The following is a 27688-nucleotide window of genomic DNA, read 5'->3' as shown; positions in this document are numbered from 1 at the left end:
CAGGGAGATTGCTGTTCTTACTTAAGAGGCTTATTATAAAGTGAACATTCATAAAATCAATATAATTGATATAGTTTACTTTGATATACAAAAAAAAAATGGAGGCAGCCTCTTTGGCTGAACCTACAGTGGGTCCTCAATCTCTGGATGACTTTTTATCATAGGGTCCCCAGGAGAATGGTGCCCCTCCTTGTGTTAGCTTCAACATCCTTGGATCCTTTTAAAGGATTCCTTTTCTGTCTCTGTTACTACTGAAATTATTTATGTGCTTTTTGAACATATTCTGTTTTCCAGTCTACATCATCTATTTGGGTAATAAGTTCCCTGAATTGTCTATCTGTGAATACATAGGCTCTAAAACAAGTTCTAACATTATTTTTTCCAAGCTTTAATGGATGCCTCCTTGTTCTAATATTGTACTTTATAACAGTGAACGAATCTATGTTCACACTATATGTACAGCTGTCCCTCAATATCCACGAGGGATTGGTTATAAGACCCCCCATGGATGTTCAAGTCCCTTATATAAAATGGCATAGAATAATGCATAATCAATCAGCTTTCCACATCTGCGGATTCCTAGCTGCAGGTGGAAAATATTGTTTTCGATTTGCAGTTGGTTGAATCTGTGGATGTGAAACCCTGAGATACAGAGGGCCAACTGTGTATTTATTGAAAAAAATCCACGTATAAGTGGACCCGCACAGTTCAAACCCACGTTGTTCAAGGGTCGATTGTATTACTATTGCAATAAAGAGTCCTGGACCTCCCCAAAAGTATCTAAACCAAACAAAAATGTACTTTATTCAACCAAATGGGGTTTTTCAGTTTCAATTATTTCGTTAATATGCAGCTGAAATCATGTTAACCAAGGGCTTTGCATTTTCAAACTGACTGTTTAATTGAAAGCACCCCCAAACGCTCATGTTTTTATGTCCCCTTGGAGCATTTATGGGCTCTTAGTCAATAGAAGAAATTTATTATGTGCTTCCTTCCCTTCGAAGGTATTTCTTTTGGTCCCCAAATTTTGAATTAACCAGATTTTAGCATAATCCCACCCTTCTGTGCTCAAGGGTTTACAATCACTGTAAATGCCTAAAGGACCATTTTATTTGTTTTCCCGAAGTGCCTAGTTCAGTGCTCTGCACACAATGAATCCATTTTAATTAAGCACCTTTTCTTTTCATTTTTTTTCCGGTTCTGTTTTTCTGTGCTTAGTCTTGGCTCAAAAGGAAAAAGGGAAAGTGCAAATTTGGTAACACTATTCTTGACCTATGTGATAATAGGACAACAAAGGGGAGGGGAATGTTATAAAAAATATTTTCTCTATGTCGTCTTAGTTAAGAAGTCTGGAGAAAAAGAAGGGATTTCTTATAGATTTGATTCAAACCCTTGTATAGCTCAGAATATCCTTGTGCTAAGGAGCAAGACTAGGCATCTCCCTGTGGCAGAGGAATGGAAATAGCCACTGTTCATCAGGGGTCCATGGCAAGGTACTAATGAGTGCCATCTTCTCCTGGGTGTAGGTCAAGGCAATTTTGGATATCTCGATCCTATTTCCTTGTCTCCCCTTTGCTTCCATCTCTCCGTTTCTTCTTCTCTTGTGCCTTTCTCACCTTTCCCATCTATTCTATCATTGCTTGCTTACATAGTTCTTATGTTAGTCAATGGTACCCAAGGCTGCTAAAGGCCTTTAGAGATAAAGAGCCTGGTAACTTCATACACATTAGGGAGGGTCCATAATTAGGGAGAGAACAAGAGAGCATGAGTGAGAGCAGGAGTAATGGAGAGTTTTTTTTTTCTCTCAAAACATACCTGAAAGTCATAAGCAGAATATGGTGGCAGGTGAGGAGGACTATGGTAGTAGGTATTGTAGGGTGCCACTTGAGGACGAGCATAGTAAGAAACAGTCGAATGGGCATTCTCAACAGAACAGTTCAGTGCTGGGAGAGTTGGGTTCTGTAGAAAACCACATGTTAGAAACAACATTAACTTTTATCACTAGGAAAATGGTTAAATAAACTGTGGTACATCTATACTATGGAATACCATGCAGCTATTGATAAACAATTTAGTGACAGAGAAAATTGTCTGGGATATGTTGTTAAAACAAACAAACAAAAATAAACAAGCCACCAGCAAAACTATGGAATTAATAAAAAGATCAGTGGTTGCCAGGGGTTGTGGTTGTGGGGGAGGGATAAATAGACAGATCACAGAGGATTTTTACAGGAGTGAAAATACTTTGAATGATGTCTTTATTTTTATTTTTTAACTAGAGTTGACATTCAATATTATTTTATATTCCTGTGTAATGTTATAATGATGGATATATGTCATTATACATTTGCCCAAACCCATAGAATGTACAGCACCAAGAATGAACCATAAGGTAAACTGTGGACTTTGGGTGATTATGATGCATCAATGCAGGTTAATCCTTGGTAACAAATGCACCATTCTGGTGGGAGATGTTGATAATGGGTGAGGCTATGCATGTGTAGGGGCAGGGCATATATGGGAAATCTCTGTACCTTCCTCTCAATTTTGTCATGAACCTAAAACTGCTCTAAAAAAATAAAGTCTTTTAAATAGAAGCCACCATGTTCTATTAATATAGCATGAACCCAATTTATAAATTAGGACCCAAACAATTATATATGTATATATGTTTTAAAACAAAAGGAAATTAATCTGGAAAGAGTTACAACAAACTGTTAACTGTGGCTATCTCTGGGGAGCAGAGTAGTATTAGGAGGTAAATAGGGACTCTTCACTTTCTGTCATACGGCTAAAGTTTTTACAACTAATACGTTTTACTTGTGTCATTTCCCCCAACTTACTTTGAAAAATTCAAACTTATAAAAAAGTTGAAATAGTTTATGTACATATTTTTTTAAAACAAAAAAGAAAAATAAAAAAATAAGACCTAAAATACACAATGTCAAATAGACAAGGCTGAACAGGCTACTGCTCTTGCTGTGACAGAAATGTGATGAATCACAAAGCGTTTATAAAAGTTGTGCGGATTCCCACAGATTCCAACCTTGCTAAGGAGCTCTCATGCAGATAGGAAGGATATTTATTTCTCATCAGCCTCGCAGGCTGGAAGCAAAACCCTAGCAGTGCACAGAAACCATGAAAGACAAAGCAGAATATATTGATCTCCCTTTTTTTCCCCAAACAAAACAATGCAGAAAGAATCAAATGCCATTTTTATAACATGGTAGTTTGTGTAGCCCTTCAACGGTTAAAGCTAATCTTGTCCAGGATGGGAGTCCTGCTCCCAACGGGGCCAAAGCATTGCTAAAGGAAGTCATCACTGCTCATTAGTTCCCAAACAAGACTGTGATTTGTACCTCTTGAGTGCAACATGGGTCACGGTGTGAGACAAATGTTTTTTTCTTTTTCATTTTCCATGTCATTGACACCTCCTCCATTTGTGTGGATAATCGAGAGCTATCTGCAAAATCAATGTGTCTTGTTTCTGGTACACATCTACTCCACATTAATGGAGAGCAGAAGCTTCCTCTCAAGTGATGAAAATGTGTGGGCAGACTTTGGCAGTGGCACAGGCAACCATGTTGGGGTGTTGGCAGAGGAAACTCCCTTGTAGCAAGTTTCAACACAGTTCTGTTGCTCTCTTCCTTGGAGTGGGTACTATTTACATTTCAAAAAGGTTTGAAGAGCTACAAACCTCAGTCATTACAATGCAGCTCACAGACAACCAGAAAAATGTTTGTCAGCCTAGCTCATGTGTGGGAGAGGGCTGAGATCTTGGCCATTTCCAGGATTGGCTTGCTTTATGAAGGAAGAATGCTCAGAAATGCCCTTATCTCTCCACCAGAATTCTAAGAAGAAATTTCATCCCTGAGGAAGTCCCAGAAATTCTGTTCCCTAGGCCTTCTGTCAACTAAAAACACACCCTCCAGGTCCTGCAAGATGAAACCAATTCTTCTATGCAAATAAATTAAGCCCAACCATAGAGATACAATCACACAATGTAAACTCTACCTATAATTTTTTGTGTGTGTTTAGCAAGGCTGAGGGTCCAGAAGAATCTTTGAAGGGAAGTTGACTCTTAGAGAGAAATAAACACAGAAGAAACATGAGAGGAAGACTGAACAGCACAGGAAAGCCACAGAGAGAAGAAATTCAAGGGTAGAGGATGTAGAGATAACATGGCAATAAGAGAGGATGAGGGAGTGAAGGAAGTGAAGTGAAGAGTTGGATATGGAAGGAACAAAAGAGGTGGCCCCAAATAATGGTCTAGTTATGTTTTAAATCAATAATTCTGATTTTACAATAAATTTAGGCACTCTATTTGTGTGTGCATATAAGAGTGTGTATTGCTGTTTCAATTCTGGGGTTTAAGTTAAGAGACTCCTATTACTGATCAGTAGCATTCTGAGCTCGGTGAAACAAAGGTTACTAGGTAGCACAGGAAATGGTAGAAGCAGTTTTGTCTGGACAAAATGGAATCTATTCTTAGTCAATGATTGTGGACTTTGAGAATGCCACTTTTATTCCTCCACACTTTACTCCATACCAGAGACACCAATTAGGAGAAAATGACAAGATATAATCACTTTTGAAAGATTCATCTCAAATCCTCATAGCTTTGGTCAACAAACACTTCCTCAAACATTTTGTTAAGATTCTTTTTACCAAACACCTCTGGTCAGGGAATGAAGATATCCTTTTTTCCTTTCCGGATCCCGCAATTCTGGAAATGGTGGCTCCTAGCTGATCCTATTGAAAACTGCCAGCTCACAGCTCTTGGCTCCTCTTCTCACTCTCTAGGGAATGGCTTTCATTAGCCAGCACCCCTATGCCTCCCTGAAGACCCCAGGGCATTCTACTCAGGGAGGAGGTACACAAGTCACCAACCACATTTGGATGTAGGCCAAGGATTTTACATAAGTTCACCTGGTTGATGTTCCAGAATTTTCTACACCATGTCTCATTTTAATAAAGTGAGCTAAGTAATGGTTCTTCCTTGGTGCCCCATCTTATACTCCCACTAGTGTTTTCTTACCTCATAAATCAAATGTCTTGCTCTCTGATGTTTGCTTTCATCTTTCATTCCTCCTCCCCACCCCCGGTCCTTGCCTGAGTTCCGAGGACTGGCATTTGATGATGATCAGAACTTCTTTTGCTCTCTTCCTTTACTGTTAAAGAAGTTCCCAACAGTTGGAAACAACTCACTCTATTTTTTTTTAATTAAAGCAGCGAAGCAAAGTAGGCAATGTCTGTTAAAGCACTTGCAGAACCAGAAAGAGCTATCCAAATGCTGGTTAGTGGAAGCTGGGATGGGGTAGAAAGAGCAAAGGCTCTGGCATCTGAGAAACCTGGGCTTCAGTTTCAGCTCTGCTATTTAGCTCTAGGCAAGTCACTTGACATCTGTTGGCCTGTCCTCATCTGTGAAATAAGGGCAGCAATGGTTACTTACCTCACAAGGTACTAGTAGTGGCGAGGAGAGGAGTAAGTAATTGTGCAAAAATACTTTATAGAGAATAAAGGGCCATTACTGCCACTTATGAGGACAAACCATCAACAAACTCGTTTTCCTCCTAGAGAGTAAAGGTTGCAGTGAAATTAAGAGTCCAGAAATAAACCTAGACATCGATGGTCCACTGATTCTTGACAAAGTTCCTTGCCATAACCCCATACAGCCTACCAAGTAGCCACCACTCACTCCATTTGGGCCTCAGGGTAGCCCTGCTGCCTAAGTCTGAAAGCTCTAGGAACAAAACTCTTCACATCCATCCTGATGTCCCATCTCCTCAACTTGCCAACCAGGAAGCTTCTCTGCCAACCAGGTTGGCTCAGATTCTACATAATGCCTGGGCTTTCACCTGCCCTTTGGGGAAAGTCTCCAAGAATAAAGGGCATTCTTTTCTCCAAAGAAGCCGCAACCCAGAAACAACGGTTTTTCCCAAACTCTCTCACCCAAGCTCCCTCAGATCCAAACTTATAGGAAATCCTTCTCCCTCTGAAGACCCCACTTCCTTGATGCTTGTCCCACTCCTCAGTGCTTGGGTTTTCCCGAGTGGGAGCAGAGGCATGGGAATGAGAAGTGTGCATATGCAAGAGAGAGAGAAAAAAGAAAGAGACAGACAGACAGACAGACAGACAAGCTGGGGATGAGCTGGGAAGGATTTCTCTTGACTTAGGGTCATCAGTAGGAACACTCAATACTTCTAGTCAGCCCAGTTCTGCCATGGACTTGCTGCCCAAAACAGCAGCATTTTTCTTTTCCCTGTCCTATCCTACCTTTCATTTTCCATTATCCATCCTTTTGACAGTCCAGGGTCAAATTACAAACAACCTTTCAGATTCCTGTTCCTCAGGGACCCTAAAATGGGACAGAAACAGCCAAGGGACTAAAGGCTATCTGCCTCATTTTTAGGGTCAAAGTAAAACGCCTTTAGGCACAAAATAATTCCATAAACACATGAGAGGCATTCCTTTAAAGTAGTACCCCTATTAAACCTGCCATAAATTTATTATTTTATTTTTATTTTTTGCTTATTTGCTTTGTTGATATTTGTTTATATACCTCTTTTACTAAGGGAATTTGAGATACTTGAGAATAGGACATTTATCTCAATTTTTCCCGCATTTAGTAGGCCCTCATAAACTCTCCATTGAGTGATTGAATAAATGAGCAAAAAAATGAATAAATGAAATGTTATTTTGTATCAAGTGCCCTTAAGTAATCGAAGTTTGTAATGTCCAATATTAGTAACAATTTAAAAATCTTTATTAACATAGAACAAAAATAAAATGAGATAAATTTTAATTTAAAAACTGTATCTTAAAACCAAGAAAGAAAAAGCGGGGAGGGAGGGAGGGAGAAAGGAAGGAAGGAAGGAAGGAAGGAAGGAAGGAAGGAAGGAAGGAAGGAAGGAAGGAAGGAAGGAAGGAAGGAGGCAGATGGGCAAGCAGGGTTGGAATCAACCCTGGCTGCAGATCAGAATCACCTGGGCTTCAATTTAGACCAAATAAATCAGAATCTCTGGAGAAGGGGTCCAGGGATCTGGGTTTTTTAAGCACCTTAAATGATTCTATTCTCGTAGGAAGCCAGGATGATAGCTCTAAAGATATTATCCCTATAATTTGAGATCAAGGTTTGTTAAATAAGCAAATAAATGCTTAGGAATGCATTAAAAGCAAAGGAAGGAAGGAGCCCAGCATTATGGAGCACCTACTAGGTGCTGAGTCCTGGTATGCCTTTGCAGACATACACACAAAGATGGAAGAATTGAAAGGGAGGATAGGGAACATGGGGAGGCTGAGACTGAGGTTGAGGTTGAGGATAAGACCTGGCAAGCAGCTTAGCCTAGGGCTAGCCCTTCAAATGGAAAAAAAAAAAAAAGAGTCCAGATGCTCTTTCTGGAGAAACTCCAGGACAAAATTTCTGGGAGGGAAAAATTATTATTACTTTTACCTGTAGCTAAAAAATCTCTTTCTATCTCTCCCCAATTCTGTTAGGGGAAAAACTACCCAAAAAGGTTTCTGATAAAAGTGTGTGTGTCAGGGGAGGGGAAAGGGGGTCGTACAAGGCTATGTTTACATAACCAGCATGAACATGAGAACTGAGAACACCCTACTTCCCTTGCCTGCTCCCAGAATGTGCCTCAAGAATACAGGCAACTCATGTTAACAAGAAATATTTGCAGACTGATGGCATTACCTGGCTCCTTCAACTTTAAATGTTTGAAGGCAGCTACATTTTTAAAGCAATTTCTTCTGATTCCTCCCTTCAAAACATGGGTCCCCATTGCTCTTAACTGCCCAACTTGACCCTGGCTCCTGACAGGGGCCTCTGTAGAATGAGGTCACTTCCTTCCTTACCATGTCCTTAAAGCCTCCAAGGACAGCGGCAGTGATGATGCCCAAGAACAGGCCGACAATGTTGAGGATGGTGGCAGACCAAAGCAGGTGGTAGAGGTGGATGATGTCCTGGCAGCTGCTGACGTCGATGTATTCATAGTACCCACCGGTAATCTCCACCCGGCTGGACAGGGAGAACCACACTCCAGTCAGTCCTCAAGGACAGGCTGGCCCCTAGGGCTTTGGCTATCATGCAGCTCAGTGACAAATAGGTGGGCAAGTAGGGGACATCATAGCTATAAGTGCATTGGGGGAGCAAGACACTATAATGAATCAGAGTGTGATTGCTGTTTATAGAAAACAAAAACAAAAACAAAAAACTCCTACCTGCCAGAGAAATACTTGTTATGATCACAAACAGTAATCTTAGATAATGTTTATTGACACTTGCTATGTGCCAGGTACAGTGCTAAGCATTTTAAATATGTACTAATATGGCAGCTACTAGTCACATGTGTTTATTTAAATTTAAATTAACATTAAGTAAAATTTAAAAATCATTTCTTCAGTCTCACCAGCCATATGTTAAGTGCGTAGCAACAATACTTCTAAGGGCCACATTAGTGGCTAGTTACTGTATTGTACAGAGCAAATTACAGAACATTTCCATCATTTGCATAAAGTTTATTAGCTAGCACAACAAATTCTATGAGGTAGTACTATCACCATTCCTATTTTACCAATGAAGAAACCGAAGCACAGAGAGATTAGGAAGTTGCTCAAGTCATAAGACGCAGAACTGGGATCTGAATTCAGGCTTCAAAGATTTCAGTGTTTTCTCTCTCAAAACAAAACAAAATAAAACAATGTCCCAACAAAGAACTAAAGCTGAGTTGCTGCACAAAACTTGACTATCATCTCCTTGGAGGTGTTTAAAGACACCCCAGCCACCCCAGCTCAGTCACTATTTATCATATTATTTGCTATGGACTAAATTGTGTCCCTCTCCAAAATTTGCACATTGAAGCCCTAACTCCCAATGTGACTGTATTTGGAGAAGGGCTTGTAGGAGGTAATTAAGTTTAAATGAGGTCATAAAGGTGGGGCCCTACTCCAATAGGATTGGTGGTTTTATAAAAAGAGTAAGAAGATACACTTGCATGCGAGGGCGAGTGAGAGTGAGAGCGAACGATCTCCATACACAGTCACTGAGAAAAGGCCATGTGAAGGAAGACACAGTGAGAAAGCTGCCATCTGCAAGCCAGGAAGAAAGCTCTCATTGGAATTCGGCCACGCTGGCACTGTGATCTTGGACTTCCAGCCTCCGGAATTATGAGAAAATAAATGTCTGTTGTTGAAGGCACCCAGTCTACAGTATTTTGTTATGGCAGCCCGAGCTAAGACATTTCCCTCCTCTAATTCCTCTGTATCGCTCAGTCCTTACTCATGTGTCTGCATCTTTACTATCTGTCTGCCCAATCCTAAAGTGAACTCCATGAGGACAGAGTTTTTGTTTGTTTTGTTCACTACTGTACCTGACATGGTAAGCTTCCGTAGTGGAATTTTAAAGGTGTTTCAATTCAGTAGAATTTGAAATGGATTCTAGTATTTTCCAGATCATAGCTGAAGAGACCATCCATAAGCATACAATGAGCATATCAGGTTAGTTGGCAACATATTCAGTCCTGGGAATGGGGCAGAGTTACTTACTACTCAAAAAGGCACAGTTGGACAAGAAGTATCTCCCGGAAAAGGAAGGCCTGTGTGTAAGGGCAAGTATGGGGTTGTAGAGGCCCAGGAGAGCCTTGAGAGTCAGATTCCAACTGCCCCCAAACTATCTTCACCTACTTCCTAAGGCACTGAAGGCAGGCTGGTAGTACATAAAGATAAATAGTGTGGCATAGTAGACTCTGGGGTATGAGTGCATTTGAACCTTGGCTCTGTCACTTATTTGCTGTCTGACCCCGAGCAACTTTCTTAACCTCTCTGAGCCTGGGGGATTTAATTAGAGAATGTGTGAATGCGGTACTTCAGCACATATTATGAACCCCCACCAAAACATGCAGCTATATTTTTTCTCTTCTAAGAGTGAGCCTCTGGCAACATGATTCAAACCTTTAAATCTTGTTCTTAAAAGCATTAACACTTTAAAGGCACAGGCCACAACATGGGGATAGGTCAGTAGTTTGTTTTAAAATATTCAATAATTGTACAGAATCTATGTTTGGTTTCAGTTTGAGTGGATTCAGCAGCTATTAAAATATTTTTTAAGATCTGGTTCGGGATTTAGCAAATTAATGTGGTTTGTTTCTGTGTGAGATTCATGATTCTATTTGGTTCAGCCTCTGTGCAGAGCTTCCTCTGAAATTCCATCTTTTGCATTCTCAGCACTCCCACCCTCAAGCCTCCATGACTGCAGGGCTCTCCTGCCAGACCCACTGCCTGATTAAGCTTCCTAAAACATTTTAAAACTAAGTCATTCACTTAATCAAAACTGTTCCATGGCTCCCCATTACCTTCAGGAAAATGTGTCCAAACTCCTCAGTCTAACATAATCTGACTCCAAAATGGAGTCAACACTCCAGCCAAGCTGGAGTCCTCAGAAGCCTCAACTGGCCACTCTGGGCACTTATTCCAAAACTTTGCTCAGATTTCTCTCCCTACAGGGAAGGGGGAGAAATTTTGCCTTCTGTTTTCTGCCTGTCCTAATCTCTCCTACTGCTCAAAGTTTCAATACTCACCTCTCTAGAGTTTTCTTCAAGGACTCTAGTGCCCATTCATTAGCTTTTCCCCTGGACTCCCACAGCCTTAGAGAGTCTGTTTTTCTTAGTTTGGCACTTTGTGTATGTCAGTAATTCAGTTATTCATTTAATCCAATTTATTGAGAACCTACTCAATACTGAGTACTGTTCTAGGTGCTGAAGCTACAACTAAGGCCAAGGTAGACAAAATGTCTCTGTGTAAATTGTAATCCCTTGAGGGCAAAGGTCATCTCTTACCTTCTTTTGTGTCTCCCTCACTGCCTCACACAGTAGTAGAAACATTATAGGTCATCAATCGATATTTGGTGAATGAGTAACCGAGTTCATACTAATTATTGCATTGATCATGAGATTGATTACCCAATATGGGCTGTTACTTCCTTGCTGTCAACTTGCTGGGTGTGCCTGGAAAAACAGATAACCTCAGACTCCATTTAACAGAGTAGGAGGCATCAGATCTTAGATTAGGCAGAATGGCATACTTCCACCCTTTGATAGGGGCCTGGAACCATTAGCCAACTCTTAATGGACAGGCAGTGGCAATAGGCAGCCTCTATGCATTTCTCTCTCACTGCATGTATTCAGTCTAAACCCCCTTCCCACAATCTCCCTAGTAAATTGAGTTCCTTAAGGGCAAAATTATGTTTTATTGATAGGTATTCTTTTAGACTAGTCCCTGGCACATAGTAGGAGCTCAATACAAGTTTGTCAAAGGGAAGAATGAATGAAAATAAGTTATCATCTTTCATTTTACTACTAGCTGAAGCAGTTCACAAACCACCCCCATTTCCTTTCATTACCTTTAGGTTATATACACTGAAAACCAGTGATATTGACTTGACCTCTCCAAAGCTGAGTAAAGTACTCTGAAAGGCTGCTGCTGAGAAGCTGTGTCCTAGAGAAAGCCACCGTTCTGCACAAGGATAAATGGAATAATCTATGTTTGATATTAAAACCTCATTGTCCCTGACATCAGAGAAGGTCTGTGGGTTTGAGGGGACAGTAGAAACTCTGTGTTTCCGTAGCACTGCACAAATAACTGCCTGATGTGTTCATTCCCACTTTTTTTTCTTGGCTTCTTTTCCAGGAAATGGACTGGAGGAGCTGGCAATTGATTAAAAATAGGCTTCATGTGAGGAAAAAGAATATGCATTTGGCAAAATTAAAGTCTCCAAGCCTCAGAATGTTTGTGGCTACCTATATTTAAGCCTGGAGTTTAGGTCTTTTTGGAGCTGGCTAGAAAAAGCCTCAGCTCAAGGTAAAACTTTTCCCTCTATTTGTAGGATCATCGCCTCTTAAGTATCCGCGGTCTTGGTTTATGACCTAGTAGGACTGTTTCCTGATGAAAAGTTCAGTAAATGCTTTTCTAATGGCCTTGACCTTGGAATCTTAGCAGGACAGACTTGGAAAAGAGCCTTGACTGCTGCCCCAGGGTGGTCTCCAAGCATCAGGTAGATGAAAACCATTTCCAGGCTTGAAGATCTTTAGGAGCAGTATCTCCATGACCCCTCTTAGTTGCCTAGTCCCATAATTTATTTTTCTGGTGAAAAGGTTATTCCTCTTTTTGTTCCTTTTCAACAAATGTCACTTCCTTTTCATCAGATCTTTACTCATGCTCAGTCCTTTGCTAGGGCCTGGGGATATAGATAAGATGAAGTCATGTTCGCTGCCTTTAGGGAGCTCAATTTAGCACAGCTCCTTATAAAATTCCTTTAGAGCCTTGAAGACAATACTGGCATAACTTGCTTTAAGAAAGTTAGAAAATCAGTTATTATGAAGTTCAGATAAATCGGGCTTGAGTCTCCACTAAAAAAAAAAAAATTCACCTAAAGGCTCAGCTAAATGGAATTTAAAGTAGGGTTTAGTTTATTCAAAACTTTTTCATAAATATCCTTAATTGTAGAGAGAAAGGTGTGTCTGCAAGGAATCACTTCTCAGCCCCTTTAATGGGCCTCCTGTTTCCGTGGCTCTCAGGCCCCAGTATGGCCAGCTCCCAGCCCCTGCCCCAGGAGGCCCTGAATAGGGAAAGAAGAGCAGACCAAAAAGGAGAAGGGAAGAGGCTGTCAAGAGGAGGGAGGAGGGAAGGGCAGAGCAAGGGAAGGAGGAATAAGTTAGAGGCAAGGGGAAAGATAAAAAAAGAACCCCAATTCCTCTGGGACCTATTTTATATTCCTTCAATCATTTTTTGGAAGGATGGGCTCAGGAAGTACAATTATAAACAGCACTCAATCAATGTTGCGAGGAGGGAAGTCCTTTACAAGTGTTAGTTATTATTGCACCATGAATAGTTGAACTTTCCAGATAATTCCCAAACCTCATTTGAGTCTTTAAGTTTCTCTTCCTCTGCCAAAACAAAATGAGACTGGTGCTAGCAAAGAAGGTAAAGGGCTGGTGTGAATTCCCTTCTTCTCTTCCCTGCCTGTTGTCTGTTAGGTCTTAATCCCCAGCCCAGAGAAACTGGTTCCCCAATACCAAAAGTAGAGAATGTGAGTGAGAAGGGGGCTGCATTCATTGGACCTCTTTAGATCTAGCTCTATTAGATCCTCTTTTGCCAACTCCTCCTATCCTCTCTCCTTCTCCTGGCCCTCAGCACTCTGGTACTGAGAGTCTGGAGAAAATATGTGCATGGGCAGGCATTGGCTGACACTCCCCACAGGCAGGGCTATTCGCTTATGCTCTGCATTGCCTGCTCATGCATTCCTGTCAATTCCACCTTCTAAATGGCTCTTAAAAGTATTCTTTGCTTCCTATTGTCCTCAAACCAACTTAATCCAGGCTCCATTCCCTTTGGCCTAAACTCTTGCAGTGGTTTTCTTAGCTGCCTCCTCTCTAAGCACTCAAATTCATGGTATACCCTTCAATGGCTCCCAATTGTTTACAGAGTCAAGTCCAAAGGCATTCTTATGGCCAATGAGCCCTCCATGATCTGGCCTATGACCACAGCTTTGCCCTCACCTACTACTTCCTTGTGTAACTATCCCCATCCCCACAACTCCTGGGAATACCCTCCCCACCTCCACTCCTTTTTTTTGGTTTGTTTCCAAACTCTACTTATGCTTTAAGTCTCAGTTGCCGCATCAACTCCTCCTTGGCAATGCCCCCCATCAGCAACTCTGATTTCAGTCATTTGGGTTGCCAGTGTCCCCAGTACATCTACTGATCCCCACCACACTTATCACACTATCTTGCAATCAATTGTTCATGCGTCTGTCTTCTCTACTAGTCTGTGAGCTCCTCAGCGGTAGTCTATGTATTTTTAACTCCTAAATATGTATTGAAAGAAAGAATAAATGATATTTTCACAATCGAAGGGCAGAGAGCCAGAGTGGTTATAGCAGAACTAGCACCAAGCCTTCTCTTGCCTCAGGGCCTTTGCACTTACTGCTCCCTCTGCTTGAAACACATCTTCCCCAAGTATGTACTTGGGTTGCCCTCTCACATCACTCAGATCTCTGCATAAATGTCACCTCCTCAAAGAGACCTTCCCTGGCTACTCCATCTAACACAGCACACAGAGTCCCTTACTGTCACTATCTATCTACCTCTCCTGCTTCATATTTTTTTTTTCAGATCTCTGATCAACATTTGGCATGTTCTGTATTTATGTATTTAGCGGCTATCTTTATGTATTTAGTGATTTTTGTTCTGTTTGCTGCCAAATCTCCAGTGTAGAATAGGGCCAGGCACAGAGAAAGTGCTCAGTAATGACTTGTTGAGTGTCGTCGAACTTGGCCTTACACAGAACTGAGTTTGAACCCTTCCTCTACCATTTTCAAGTTCTGTGTGACCTTGGGCTAGCTGTCTGTTTCTTCTGAGCCTCACTCTAATCATCTGTAAAATGAAGATAATTCAACATACATCATATATAAGAATTAAATGAGATCAAATATTTGAAAACACTTAGCATGCTGTCTGGCACAGAGAAGGCAGGTAATGGATGTGAGCTGAAATCTGTTGACCAACCAGTCTTCTACTTCTCTGATTCCTACTGTGTGCCCTTCACCCACCCTGGCCCTTCTAATGTCCATCGTGGTCAAACCATTATTTCTGTGCCTGGGGGCTGAGCTCTTACTTGCCACAGTTATAGAGGTCACAGCAGAAGCAGGTGTTGCCCCGGATGCGAGGAGTGCAGGGTCCACGGCTGAGGTGAGGGCAGTCCACCTAAGGGCACAGAACAGTGAGGAAATGAGCTGGCATTGCATGAAAGCCAGGGCCCTTTGGGATTGGAAATGTGAGTTATCGACTGATGGAGACGGTAAAGATGGCTGTGAGATGAACACACCAATACATGGAAGGGATGGGACTGGGAAGGGAGCTGGCTGAACTTGTGCATGAGGCAAGTCACTGTGTAGCTGGGCTCACGTCCAGCCTCAGCCACATCCCTCAGTGCCCCATCCCTGAAGAGTAAAGATGGAGAGGAGGAAGGACAGATGGAAGGACAGATAGGAAAACAAATGGATGGCAGAAAATGAAGATACTAAAGTAAGGGAAATCAGAGTATAAGGGATCAGATGGGAAGGAAGACAGAAGGGACATCGCATGCACTCCGAAGTACAATGATACCTCTCTAGCTGCCTGGGTAAGGTTCCTCATAACCCTCGCGGAAGGAGAATTTTTGGTTGAGGAACTTATGACCTTATATAGGAAAAATAGGGTTAGGGGGACCAGGGTTACAAGTGAATCCATTGAAGTCATTATTAATATTTTTACAGTCACTAAGTTAACACAAGAAAGTGACCATGATGAAATCAAGAGAAAAGCAATGACTATTTACGCATCTTGAGTTGGCAAAATTTTTTAAAGATTAATTTCCACTTACCATCTTTCGTTGGTAAGAAATTTTCCAGGCTCTCTCCCATATGTATGAATGAAGTACTCATAAACTTGTTTTGTTGTGTTATAGAGAATATTCGTGGAAAACACATTTTTTTTTCTATAGTGGATCCTTTACCTAATGCTCACTGCATTTCTAATAAGCATACACATTTCTATTCCTCCCTTCTAACCTGAGGATAGTTAGAAAAATGGTAAATTTGTGATTGGGATTAGAAAAAGGAGACAAATGAATGGCAGTCATAAAAAAAAGTGTTTGTCCTGGTGCTTTTGGAGCAGGGCCATCATTTTGCCTAACTCCAAGGGCACCATTCACATAGTATTTTACATAGAATGGCTTCCTCTAAAGTTGAGCAATGCAGTGGCCATTTTCTAACCACTTGCCTCTCTTTTCTCCCAATCACAAGTTTACAATTTTTCTAACTATTCTTGGGTGGAGGAGGGGACTGACTTTCGATTTGAGGTTAACAGAAAATTAAATCGTCAAGGTTCCTAGAGCACATTGTAGTTTCCTATAAAAGTGATCTCTGGGACTATTGTGTACTGAAATGAAAGCTCTCCAAAAATGACCTGGAGCCATACTTCACCTCACTGCCCACCACCTCTAGTTCTGCGTGAACCATGTGGAACACAAGGAGAGCTGTGTGAGGCTGGAGAGAGTCTCATGTGACCACTCAAGCATTATCAGACTGGCCTCTTGGGGGTGTCATGAGAGGGGCCAGGTCCACAGTCTAGGACTCTCCAGAGGCTCCATGTGGACCAGGCCTCTGAATCACCCTCATTTGGATTCTTGACCTCTCCTGTGTATGGGACTCAGGCTCTTCCCCTAGTTCAGGCCTAGTACCTTCGTGGGGCTCCTGCTTTCTTCCAACTTGGGTATCTGAACCACAGACAACTGAACCATCATCCACAGAGATGCGGGAGGACCCTGCCCTATGGCCTCTGTACTCTCATCTGTCCCTCTTGGGATCAAAGCCATACACTGAGAGGCTGCCTGCTGGGGTCAGAGGGGCAGCCTGTGGCTACAGAACAAAGTAAATCTGATTAGGCCTTATAAGGCTCCAACCTATGACCATGGCCTCATTAGCACTGTGCTTTGATCACTAAACAAATCAATTACAAATACCTAGCAGCAAGCCTTAGGCCCCTGGAAAGGAGTAGAAGAAAGAAGGTTTTAGGCAGAACAGGAGACTTTCCCAAAAGGTTGGACATGCAGCCTCATTCTGGCTTACCTCCTCAGCTTCCTTCTGGGATGTCTTGGGGACATAGTGGCACCGGTTAGCATAGAGTGGTTTCAGATCCTGGAAATGAAAACACCAAACCAAATGGATTTCGGCTTTGGAAAATAAAGCAGCAAGTGCTCTGGTTGGTAATAAAAGATTTTTGGGCGCCTGTGTGTGTGCGCGCGCACGCACACACACACACACACACACACACACACACACACACACACACCTCAGAGCAAGTAGTGGGTTGGGTTAATTTCTGAAAGCTGTTCATCTAGGAAGGCTGAGAATGTGAGGACCATATAAAAATGTTTTAATAACTGCTTTCCATTGGACGATTTAGCTAATGAAAAATTAGGAAATTGACTGAGGAATAGGTTTCTGGAAATTTCCTCTCTGGTTTTCTTTTATTTCTAGTCTTCGTTTTCTTGCAAAGCATCCCTAGGGAACAAGATTCAAAACTTCAGGTTATTGCAACATCACACTCCCAAACAAGGGGAGCCCAATGAGGTCTCATTATCACCTGGGGACAGGACCAGGGCTAGCTGACATGTACTCCTTGCTGTCATGGTCACAGTTTTTCCAGAAGGAAGGGCTCTGGAAGCAAGCCCCAGGGGGATGGACAGCTACTGAGATTTTAATTCACTGAACTATGAGCCATTTCCACTCAGTTACATAGATTAGACGAAGACAGTGAACTCCAAAAATACTGCTAAAGCCCAGAAAACTAACATGTGGCTTAAGGACAGTTGATTGACCCCACTGGCTTGGCCAGCTCCCTGGTGAGGGAGCTCTCAGTCACGAGGTGGGGGTGGGAGTGGGGTGGGGCAGAGGATGGGGGTGAGGGTAGGGTTGTGGGGGCGTTGGTATAGAACAGACAGACACAATCCAGTGCTGCCTGGAAGCTTGCAGGAGGGGATGTTGTTCACTTTCAGAGTGACACTAAACATCCCCTAAGTAGTAGGGGTCTTTGTCCCAAAGCAAGTTAGGATAGGACAAACAGTTTATGCAAAGTGGCCTTAAGGGTGGTTTGGCCAAAGCACCCTGGCAGGGGAGTTTACCAATTGCTCCTTGCCCTGCCCCCACTATTCTCACCATTTCCAATAATCCTGGTGGCTACTTTTAACCACACATGTGATTTAAAATCCTCTGTTCCTAGCACCTAAGTGCCTCCTGGCTCCTAGCTTAAGCTGTCTTCTACATGTGCCTAGGACTTTCTATCGGCTACTTCTACATGAACTCTCTGGCTGCTCAGTGTTCTAAAAGCATATTGCCCTGTTGGCTTAGCCTAGAGTCAGGCTGGAAAAGAATGTAGGTTCTCATGTTCACACCCTGCAGGGTTTATTTTCCATGTTTGGGTGACAGCAGAAGTCATTATTATCCTGTAGAAGGGAAGGCTTGATGTTGGTCACAGCCTTCTTGATCTCCTAGTTCTGCAAAAAGCATTCAGCCACCAACTTCCCTAAATGAAAACAGACATGTGTGATGGTTGCTCATTTGCTGCTTCTGACTGCTATTCTGCATTGAGACCCCAAAGGAGGAAGAAACCCACACAATTGGGAAGTATGTAAAGGTCAGTCAGCCAGGGCTCAGCAACCTTTTTAATCTGAAGTACCACTAACTCTGGAGTGATGGGATGGAAATGGAAATTGCTTTACAGTTAAGTGTCCACTTTGTGCCAGGCCCTTTTAGGGCATGTTCACACCCATCATTTCATATCGTCCTCATACTTACCCTGAGAGGAAGGCCACTATTATATCCATTTGGAGGAGGAGAAACTGTGACACAAGAAAGTAGAGTAGCTTTCCTACCTATTTAATGGCTATATTAGAAGAAAGGAAAGGGAAAGGAATAGAAGATGAGAGAGAGAAGGAATAAGACATTTAGAAGGGTGTATAAGAAGGTAGATCTTGAGAGGAAGCTCCTATGCTCGCAAGACAAAGGACAGGGCAAGATGACATTAAAGGGCTTCAAAACCAGGAAAAGCTGGCTCTAACCCACCCAAGTGGTGCTAGGTCCAAATGTGTCTTTCATTTAAACTGGCCAATAGATATCACCATAGATTAATAAAGCCTCCTTCCTCAAAACTTTCTGAGTTTCAGTAAGGACTGGCAGGTGTCTTAGGACAAGTACAGTGGAAGCGGAAAGATTTTCTTAAAGATTCATCCAGCCTTAACCCAAACCCCTGAATCAAATGCTCTACTGCAGGCCGCTAACTGCAAGAGGTACAGAGAGTCTGGAGTCAGATGCAGGTAGGGGTCAAATTCTAAATATAATTTGGATTTTCCCCCATTGCCTTTCACTGAGGCCAGTGATCAGAAACATTAAGAGTTTCAGGGAAATGTAAATCGAACCCACAATCAGATACCAACCACTTCATGCCTACTAGGATAAATTAAAAAGTCAGATAATAAGAAGAGTTGGCAAGGATGTGGAGAAATTGGAACACTCATGCACTTCCAGTAGGAGTGAAAAATGGCACAGCTGCTTTGAAAAACTGTCTTGTAGTTCCTCTAAATGTTAAACATAGTTACCACATGACCCAACAATTCCACGACTAGATATATAGCCAAGGAAAATGAAAACATATGTCCACACAGAAACTTGTACATAAATGTTCATAGAAGCATTATTAAAATAGCCAAAAGGTAGAAACAATCCAAATTTCCATCAGCTGGTGAATGGACAAACAAAATGTGGTATATCCATATAGTGGAATATTATTAGGCCATAAAAATGAAGCACTGATACATATTATAACATGGATGAACCTTGAAAATATTATACTAAGTAAAATAAGTCAGGTCACAAAAGACCACATATTAAATGATTCCATTCACTTGAGATGTTACTTAATATAGGGAAATCTATAGAGAAAGGAAGTAGATTAGTGGTTGCCTAGGACTAAGGGGAATAAGGGAATGGGGAGGTGATAGCTAAAAGGTATGAGGTTTATTTTGAAGATGATGAAAATCTTCTATACTTTAATCTATAATCTTCGATATTTTTCACATAACTGTAAAGATATAAAAGTGACTGAATTGTACACTTTAAATGGATGAATTATATGGAATGTGAGCTATATCTCAATAAAGCTGTTAAAAAAAATCAGGAGTGAGAGAAGGAGAGAAATGAAGGAAGCCATTTTAGCTTATGATGCCATCAAAATCTAATGCAAGCTTTTTGGCCACAAGGCCTATGTTGCCATGGAGACTGCTTCAGAGTGAATGCTGCTTGTCAAACGGGGATAATAATGCCTGCCCTACATACCTCACAGGATTGTTGTGGATCTCAAATGAGAGAATAGATGTGAAGACACATTGAAAAGCTAAATGCACTACACAAAAACAAGGCATTATTGTTATCAAGATGGCTCCTGTTGAATATAAAATAGCATAAATACTATGATTGACTGCAGCCGTGCTACAAAAATAAGTATGTACTTGGAGAGTAATATGCAAAAGTGATAAAAATTGCTATGTTAGGATGGTAGGATTGTGGATGTTACAAGTTCCTGATGTGTCATTTGCCTTTTTAAGAAGAAAAAGATGAAAAACAAGATGGCTGCTCTCAGCTAAAATTAGAAGGAAAGGGTCTAAGGGCCTGAAAGAAAATTGGGCAAAAATCCTCCCTCCCTCATCCCCTTTTCTTCCCCTGCCAGAAATTATCTCTTGAGATGCCATTTCAGAGACTGCTTGGGTGGCAGCACTGACCATATGAGTTCTAATCTTGGCAAAGGAGAAACTGACTCTTATGTCCAGGAGGAGGGGTCCAAGAACAAGTTGGAATTGAATAATAATGTTGCAAATCATCTTTTCCTAGATCCAACTATATGCATGACATTCTTAGCCAATGACTGTAATGGAATAAAATGTCATTGCTTCACAGAAGATTTTGATAATACAATTTTGTTGCAATTCAATTGTCTTAGAAAATAAAACAATTTCTAACTACTTTGTGAGATGTTTTCATTTTCAATGTTGGTTTAGTTGAAATCAAATAAGTATTTGAGTTTGTTGTGGGAGCTCAGTAAGTTGATATGGCTTGTTCTTGGTTTTGGTTTGTGGGACAGATTGGAGCTACATTATGACTTCCCCGGCACTTAGGCACTTCTGCCTTTGTGGACCCCTTCCTCCATTAAAAAATATTAAAAATTATATTTTATTTATTTTAATTATATTTTATGACCGTATTGGCATGTATATTTATATTATATGTGAAGTTTTTCTTTTGACCTAAAAGTTCATTGTTTTTCTTCTGCTTTGAAAAGAAATGATAATATTTTTATTGGGACCCTGAAAGCACTGTAGGTCATAAGCACTGTGCTTATTGTACCTAATGAAGAAGTTGCCTCTAAGCCAGATGCCTGGAATAGTATGAAATAGAAGGTGCTGAAAAATGGGTAAGGGCTCCTGTAGAGAGCCACATGAGAATGCCCTGAATCTCAGGACTCCCCAGAGAAGGAGCACAGATTTGGGTTTCAGGTAAAATGGCCTTTCTTGAGCACAGGTTCTCCAGAGTAGGAAGTATCTGGCACCCTAACTCCAGGACTGGGCTCTGAGTGGAGGCTTCTAGTTCTGGGGCTTTCTCCAGACCCCAATCACATTTTTATTCTCCAACTATTGTTGTAGGAACAGCAAAGTTCAGGCATCTGAGAAAAGATGACTCTGTCCTCATGATCTGTTCCTGTGGCTATTGAAGGGGAGAGAGGCCAGCTATTGAAAACTTCAAGTCTCTCAGGAAGTCCTGTGGCTTCCTACTCCTTTTTCCCTACCTCTTCACTCCCAGCCTCAGTTCCAAGCCATTCCTCTGGCTCCACTGCCCTTGTCTTTGCCCTTCCAAATCTCACCCACATGTAAAAGTGCTTAGCTCCAGCCCCACAACCACTGGGAAGCCTGTCTTGACCTCTGGAGCCCAAGACAAACCACTTTAGCACTTAGAATCTATGTTTTCAGCTGAGACCCAGTTCTCTAGATACCTGTGTGTCCATTGGTGTCCTCATCTTGACTGTCAGTGATCCTGTTTTCTCCCTCTACTGCTCCTCTCATGGCACTTAGTACACATCCAACACACACTCAGTGAAGCCTTGCTGTATTGCATACTTACTTTAACCCAGGACTAAAAATACTCACAATGTGTCTGGCAGCAAAGACCCCATCAACTATGGCACAACAAAAGGCCGCAATAACACCAAAGCTGATAAAGACAATAGAAGCCACCAGCTGTAGAGGGAACAAAACAAAAGTATCTGTTAGCCTTCCACTCTTACTGCTTCTGGAGACTAGGTGATTCCTAAGAGATTGCCAGCTAAAGCAGAACTCTGGCCTGCCACCCCATGAGGATGCTCTTTGCAGTCATGCAAGTCAAGTGAGAGCTGGGGATGGTGGAGGCAGAGAAGGGGCCACTAAAGCATTTTTTACACTTTCAAGGCAAGCTAAGAAATTCGCTCTGTGAGTCTACGAGCACCAAATGAAGTGGAGGCTTGCTGGTATCCAGCATGCTGTCCATGGTGGAATTTGACTGCATGACTCTTCCGTTCTCAGACTCAGAAATATGTTGGACTTTTAACGTCATGTAGTCCAACCCCCTAATTTATTTATTGTGGAACTGGAGGCTCAGAGAAAGGAAGCAGTGTGTATCCCCAGGGTCTCCATCTAGTCCACAGAAGAGTCTGGTGCCCACTAACTCCCAGTCCAATGTTCTTCCCAACCCCTCATAGTGGGCACTGATAACAGGGATTCTGAGGCCCTGCACAACCCTACACAACCTTCTGCATCATTGAAGAAAAAGAGAACATTCAACTTACTAAGACTTAAATGTCAAAGATATTTTATAAGAGTTGAAGTCTATGAAACTGATCAACTCTGTATGGTGCATGTGAAAAATTCCAAGTATGGAAAATGCTTGCTTGAACCAGATTGCCCTATTCTCTGATCATGTTAGATAACAGAAATGTTCCTAATTTGTCTTCTATTATGAGGGTGATACTACAATTCAATGTGAAGGTAAGTATTTCAAGGTGTTTCCAGGGGGCAGGAATAGGTGTTGCCTGAGCCTGCCATCTGCTTGTGTTGATCCTCAGAACTAGATGGAAAATCAGTTTTTCTTTCTTGAGATGTGTGGAGAGGGGTAAGAAGGGGAAATAGCATGTCATTAAGCAGCTCTCTAGGGAGAAGGAGGAACCAAAGTCAAGGCCACCTTAAGGTGTCAACAGGCTAGGAGGAAATACTTATCTCCTTTGGGAGTTATTCCGAAAACCTCTCGCCATAAATCTCACTTCGCAGCACTACAGAGTATTGGTAAATAATGGATGAAACTGGCATTATTAACTATGTTATTATCAGCTCTACAATTAAAACTCCCCTTTTATTTTGAATAATTTAAGCCCAAAGTGCAAACGCAACTGGGGATGGGGCAGAGTCCAGGTGAAATGGAAGAAGAGAACTATTAGAACTCCCCTGAGGGTGATTCCCGACATTGCTGGGGGAAAACATATGGTTAGAGTTCTCTGTCCCTGGAGCTATTACATTATCTGATTAAACTAGCTGTTAAATAGACCCTATTATCAAAGTCAGGATGCCACAGAGACTTGTACTGGGGGAGCCTAATCAGTCCACCATCTGACCACTCACCAGGCATCTTGATTTACAAGCCTATAAAACTGCAATATACTTGCAGTTTGGTCTGTACCTTCTTCTTCTGCCCCGTAGGAAGCCTTCTCAGACTGAACCAGGAAAATACAACAGCTTGCCCTTGTGGGTCCCCCATTAGGACATAGAACATTCTAAGTTTTACTTCCTGTTTTACTTTCAAACTTACGACATACTTACCTTTGAACTATGGGTAATGAAAATACTTTAGGTTGGCTTCATAATATTATTTTGTCTTCTATGTGCCCCAAGTATATTTGTTCTCTTAATCAAAGTTCTCTAGATTGTAATCTCAAAATGCGGGAACTCTCTGTGGAAACTTCCTCCAAAGATTATGCATCAGAGAGGAAGATGTGAGAGTCATCAATAATCCAGGGCTCTGGCAATGGAAATCACAGAAGCAAAGGCATTCTAGGCTAGGACAGTAACCTGACTGGATAAGCTGGGGGCATTCCTTTGGGAGTGAGGAGGACAGTAAAGGGCAAAATCCATAATATTCTATCTCTGTGAAGCTAGGCCACTGAGGGAGCATCGGGCAAGATGAGAACAAGTCCCATACTACAGGGTCACTGGAAAACAAGTTTCCTGGAAGCTTAGAGAAAAGGCAAAGTAGCATTTTCTTTTCTGGCCCCATTTGGGTAGCCTTAAGAAATGTGTTACTTTCGGATTCTATAGCAATGAAAACTTACCATCTGCCGTTTGTTCTCAACAAGGTTGGATCCGATGATTCCAAGGAATGATCCAAAGCCGAGCTGCAAAGCAACATGGTACATATAGCACATGGGGAGATGGTCAGCCTGACCACACAATCATTCAGCTCCTGAATATGATTCAGGATAATGGAAAGTAACTGAGGTATAGATGCTAAAGCCATGTGCAGTCAGTACTTACACAAATACAGTATATGAAATAAAAGTATTTCTCTCACCATTTGCCATTTTCCCTTGCAGATATAAATCACACCTAAAAAGAAATTGATGTGCCCCCAAACTAAAAGTCAAAATCAACCATGGCTTTCCAGAGCCTGCTTATTTCAACGTCAATATCCATTACCTAGCATGTGACTGGTGAAGCACATGTTATATCCTGATCTTTAGCCTTTTTTTTTTAGGCGACCTTCCACTCTGATGCATGGGTTATAAAATAAAGGTTTGAAATAGCAATTTTTGGTGCATCTGGCACACTAATAAAACCCAGGAACTGCTTTAGAAATCAGCAAACACCTTAATCTAGACTTAAAAACAAAGAACTATTTTTTGAAAGCCTGTATTTGTGGTTGACCTACTGAAATTTATGTTAGCACTTATTCACCTATTCGTCCATCTCTGCTTCATTTATGGACAGAAAGCATTCATTAAAGGGAGAAGAGAAATGGCAGAGTAAATCCCTGAATAACAATTTCTCTAAGTGGCTAGGATGATGGCTCGGTGTAGCAGATCCCACTTTCCTCTCAGTTCTGCCATTAGTGGATTGAATCTGCCAGTCTCAGCTGAAACTATCACTAAATGATGGCTGTTGATGTGGATGAAAATGAAAGAAGTAAAAAGTGGTGAGAATGGACCAGTAAATCTTAACACAAGTTCAACGATGTAGTTACATATCTCTTTAGCCTCACTAATGGCCTGGATTTCCGTCTGCAGCCTTACCTTGGCTCACACAGGTATCTATTTCAGTCCAAGGCCCAAAGCTTACACCTGGGCTTGCAAATAGAATGGACCCACAGGCTGGGCAGGAGCTTGGTGGGGCAGTGTAGGGGAATCAGGTGATTGTCTCAGAAACCCAAGAATTAAAGAGAATAAAATGAAGGAATGAGTACAAATTTCTGAGGACTCCTTCTGAAGGGCCACTCAGCCAACAATTCCTCTTGGGAAATAGAAGTTGAAGTGCATAATGGTATACAGATCCCATGCCATCCAAGACTCTACTGAGAACATCCTAACTCAGCCATTAAACTATACCTGTCTCCTACCTGGTCTTATTAAAGGCAAAAAAAAATGTGTTGTCATAAAGTATACTGATTAAAACCTGGTTATAAGCCTAGCCTAGCTTCTAATCTCAGCTCTTCCACTTATGTGTGTGCAATCTTGAACAAACTTATTGACCTCTCTAAGTCTCAGTTTTATTATCTGGAAAATGAGGACTACAGTAGTGGCTGGTATAGGGCTTTTGTAAGGATTAGCCAGGATGATACATTTAAAGAATTTTGCACAATGCCTGGCACACGGTAAATACTCTTCTAACGATTATTTTACTATTTTTAAAGACATTTAACTTTTGAGTAGCTCTAACCTGATTTGAGCTGGAAAATCCTATCATTATTTGCTCTGTTTCATAAGAGAGTTTTGTGTTCTATCTTATCTTTCCTTCCAATATGTCCCACAGCTTTTATTTTTTAGGAAGAATTTCATTAATAGTCTGTGCTATGGCACTCTGGGCCACTTGTGGAGATTGAAAGTTGGAGGCAGCTTCTTACATGGAAAATAAATCATTTTACTGAGTTCATCAATTTCCACAGATATTCACTGAATGTCTCCTGAATGCTAATAGCAGTCTTTGCCTTAAGAAAGAAACAGACACTGGCTATTTCTGCACTCTCAGATGGCTCTCTAATAGCAGTGACCAGAAGAGGTGGGCTGAAGCCTCATGAAATTGACTGGAAAGACAAGGTACTCTGGGACTAGAAATCCTAGGCTAGCCAATTACTTTATCCAGTTCCCACCCACTTTCCTTCTATAATATTCTATTTCGCTCCAACTCACTCAATTCTCTAACATTCACTGAGTACTTTTGTCAGATAAATAAGAAGACATGGCCCCTGCCCTCAAGAAACTCATAGTCTAATGAAGGAGAGACAGACTGTGGTTTAAGAACCACAGGCGAGGTATACACGAAGTGCTGTAGGAGCAGAGAATAATTCATTTTGTATGATATCCTTGGCTCTGCTACTTACAAACTGTGTGACCTTGCGTTAGTCCCTTAATCACTTTATGCTTTGGTTTCCTCATCTAAAAAATGGAGCTCATAATGGATTAAATGAGATAAAGTGTAGGTATACCTCAGAGATATTGTGGATTCAGTTTCAGACTACAGCAACAAAGCAAGTATTGCAGTAAAGCAAGTTGTAATCTATTTGCTAGCGGAGGGGCTTGTCTTTAGTTTGTAAAAAAAAATGCAACATCTGTTAAGCACAATAAAGCAAAGTGCAATAAAACGAAGTATGCTTGTATGTAGTGTGACTTGCATAAAGTAGGCTGTTAAATACATGGTAGCTCTAAGATTTCACAAAGGAGGAAACATTTTAACATGAACTTAAAGGATAGATAGAGTTCATCAGTCAGGAAACTAATATCTATTGACTCATGGCTGGAAGAATTCACTCATCTGGGTAACAGATTGATGAACTCACCAGAGTCTCTAAAACCACCTTACATTTGAAAAGCATTTTAATTTAGGGAAACACCTGCCATCTATTTTGGTCATAGTAATGTCATGGAATTTGATGGAGTGCATGTCATTCCCATTTGACAGATAGGAAAATGGAGATCGAGAGAATTGTATGGACTAGTCTCCTCTTACAGCAAGTTAATGGCAGGGACAGTACTAGCCCTCAGGTCCTCTGACTAACAGCCAGGGTGCTTTCAACCATACTTTGCTGTATTTGTGGCCAATGTTAGTGAAACACCTTCATAGCTTCCCCCCAGGGAAGAAGTTCTCTGCAGGGATGCAGTAAGAAGTCCTATTTGAGGAAGAGCTGAGGGATTGAAAATAAAGAAGAAAAAAATCAACAGAATTTCCTGAAAAAATTGGGCAGCTGCTTCTAATCAACTGCTCTCCTGAAGTCTCAGAAAGGTAATTTCTGTAGTCACCCCTCAAGAACTGCATGGAATCATGGAACATTCAGACTTTTAGACCTCCATCTTAATTCCCTATTACATGAACAAATAACCAGTTTGCTTTATTTTGGCTGTCCTCCACTTGCAGAAGAAAAAAGACAAATCATGAGAAATCAAAATTAGAGTCAAGGGTTCTTTTTGGGTTGGGCCCTATAACCTATGCTTATCTCCATCCACTGCCCCAGACATGCAGTGCTGAGGCACAGAAGGATTAGTCATTCAATGAATATCAATTGGACACCTACTTTGCGGAGGCACTATGCTAGCCTAAACCTATGATTTGGAGGCCAGGATGTAGGGTTGGATATGATACCAGGACCAATCAGAGTCAGCCCCAGGAGCTATAATTTAGGTAAACTGGTCCACAATCCCTTTCCATAATCCTGAAATCCACAAAGCTCTTAAAACCAAAAGGGGTTATTTTTTTTTTCTTGGTAACTAACTTAGTGGCAAAACCAGACCTTAAACTGATGTGAGCATTTAAA

At 41.4% G+C, this 27688-nt stretch overlaps 1 protein-coding gene across 3 annotated transcripts in view; it reads right to left on the bottom strand.

Annotated features, from left to right (window-relative positions):
* TMEM255A (transmembrane protein 255A) overlaps nt 1-27688 on the bottom strand; it is a 46939-nt gene that overhangs the window by 7508 nt on the left and 11743 nt on the right. The window contains exons 3-9 of one of the 3 annotated variants that reach the window (XM_011378252.2): nt 24000-24062; nt 21793-21882; nt 16667-16735; nt 15165-15236; nt 14674-14762; nt 7861-8023; nt 1816-1959 (exon numbers count right to left, since the gene is read on the bottom strand). In XM_011378252.2, the coding sequence (XP_011376554.1) occupies nt 1816-1959; nt 7861-8023; nt 14674-14762; nt 15165-15236; nt 16667-16735; nt 21793-21882; nt 24000-24062 (690 nt within the window). The remainder of the gene's footprint in view (nt 1-1815; nt 1960-7860; nt 8024-14673; nt 14763-15164; nt 15237-16666; nt 16736-21792; nt 21883-23999; nt 24063-27688) is intronic. The other 2 variants (XM_011378253.2, XM_011378254.2) reach the window with 2 other exon arrangements.

This window comes from Pteropus vampyrus, unplaced genomic scaffold (assembly GCF_000151845.1).
Source record: "Pteropus vampyrus isolate Shadow unplaced genomic scaffold, Pvam_2.0 Scaffold335, whole genome shotgun sequence".
Classification (NCBI taxonomy): domain Eukaryota; kingdom Metazoa; phylum Chordata; class Mammalia; order Chiroptera; family Pteropodidae; genus Pteropus; species Pteropus vampyrus.
This window is presented reverse-complemented; position numbering and strand designations above follow the sequence as displayed.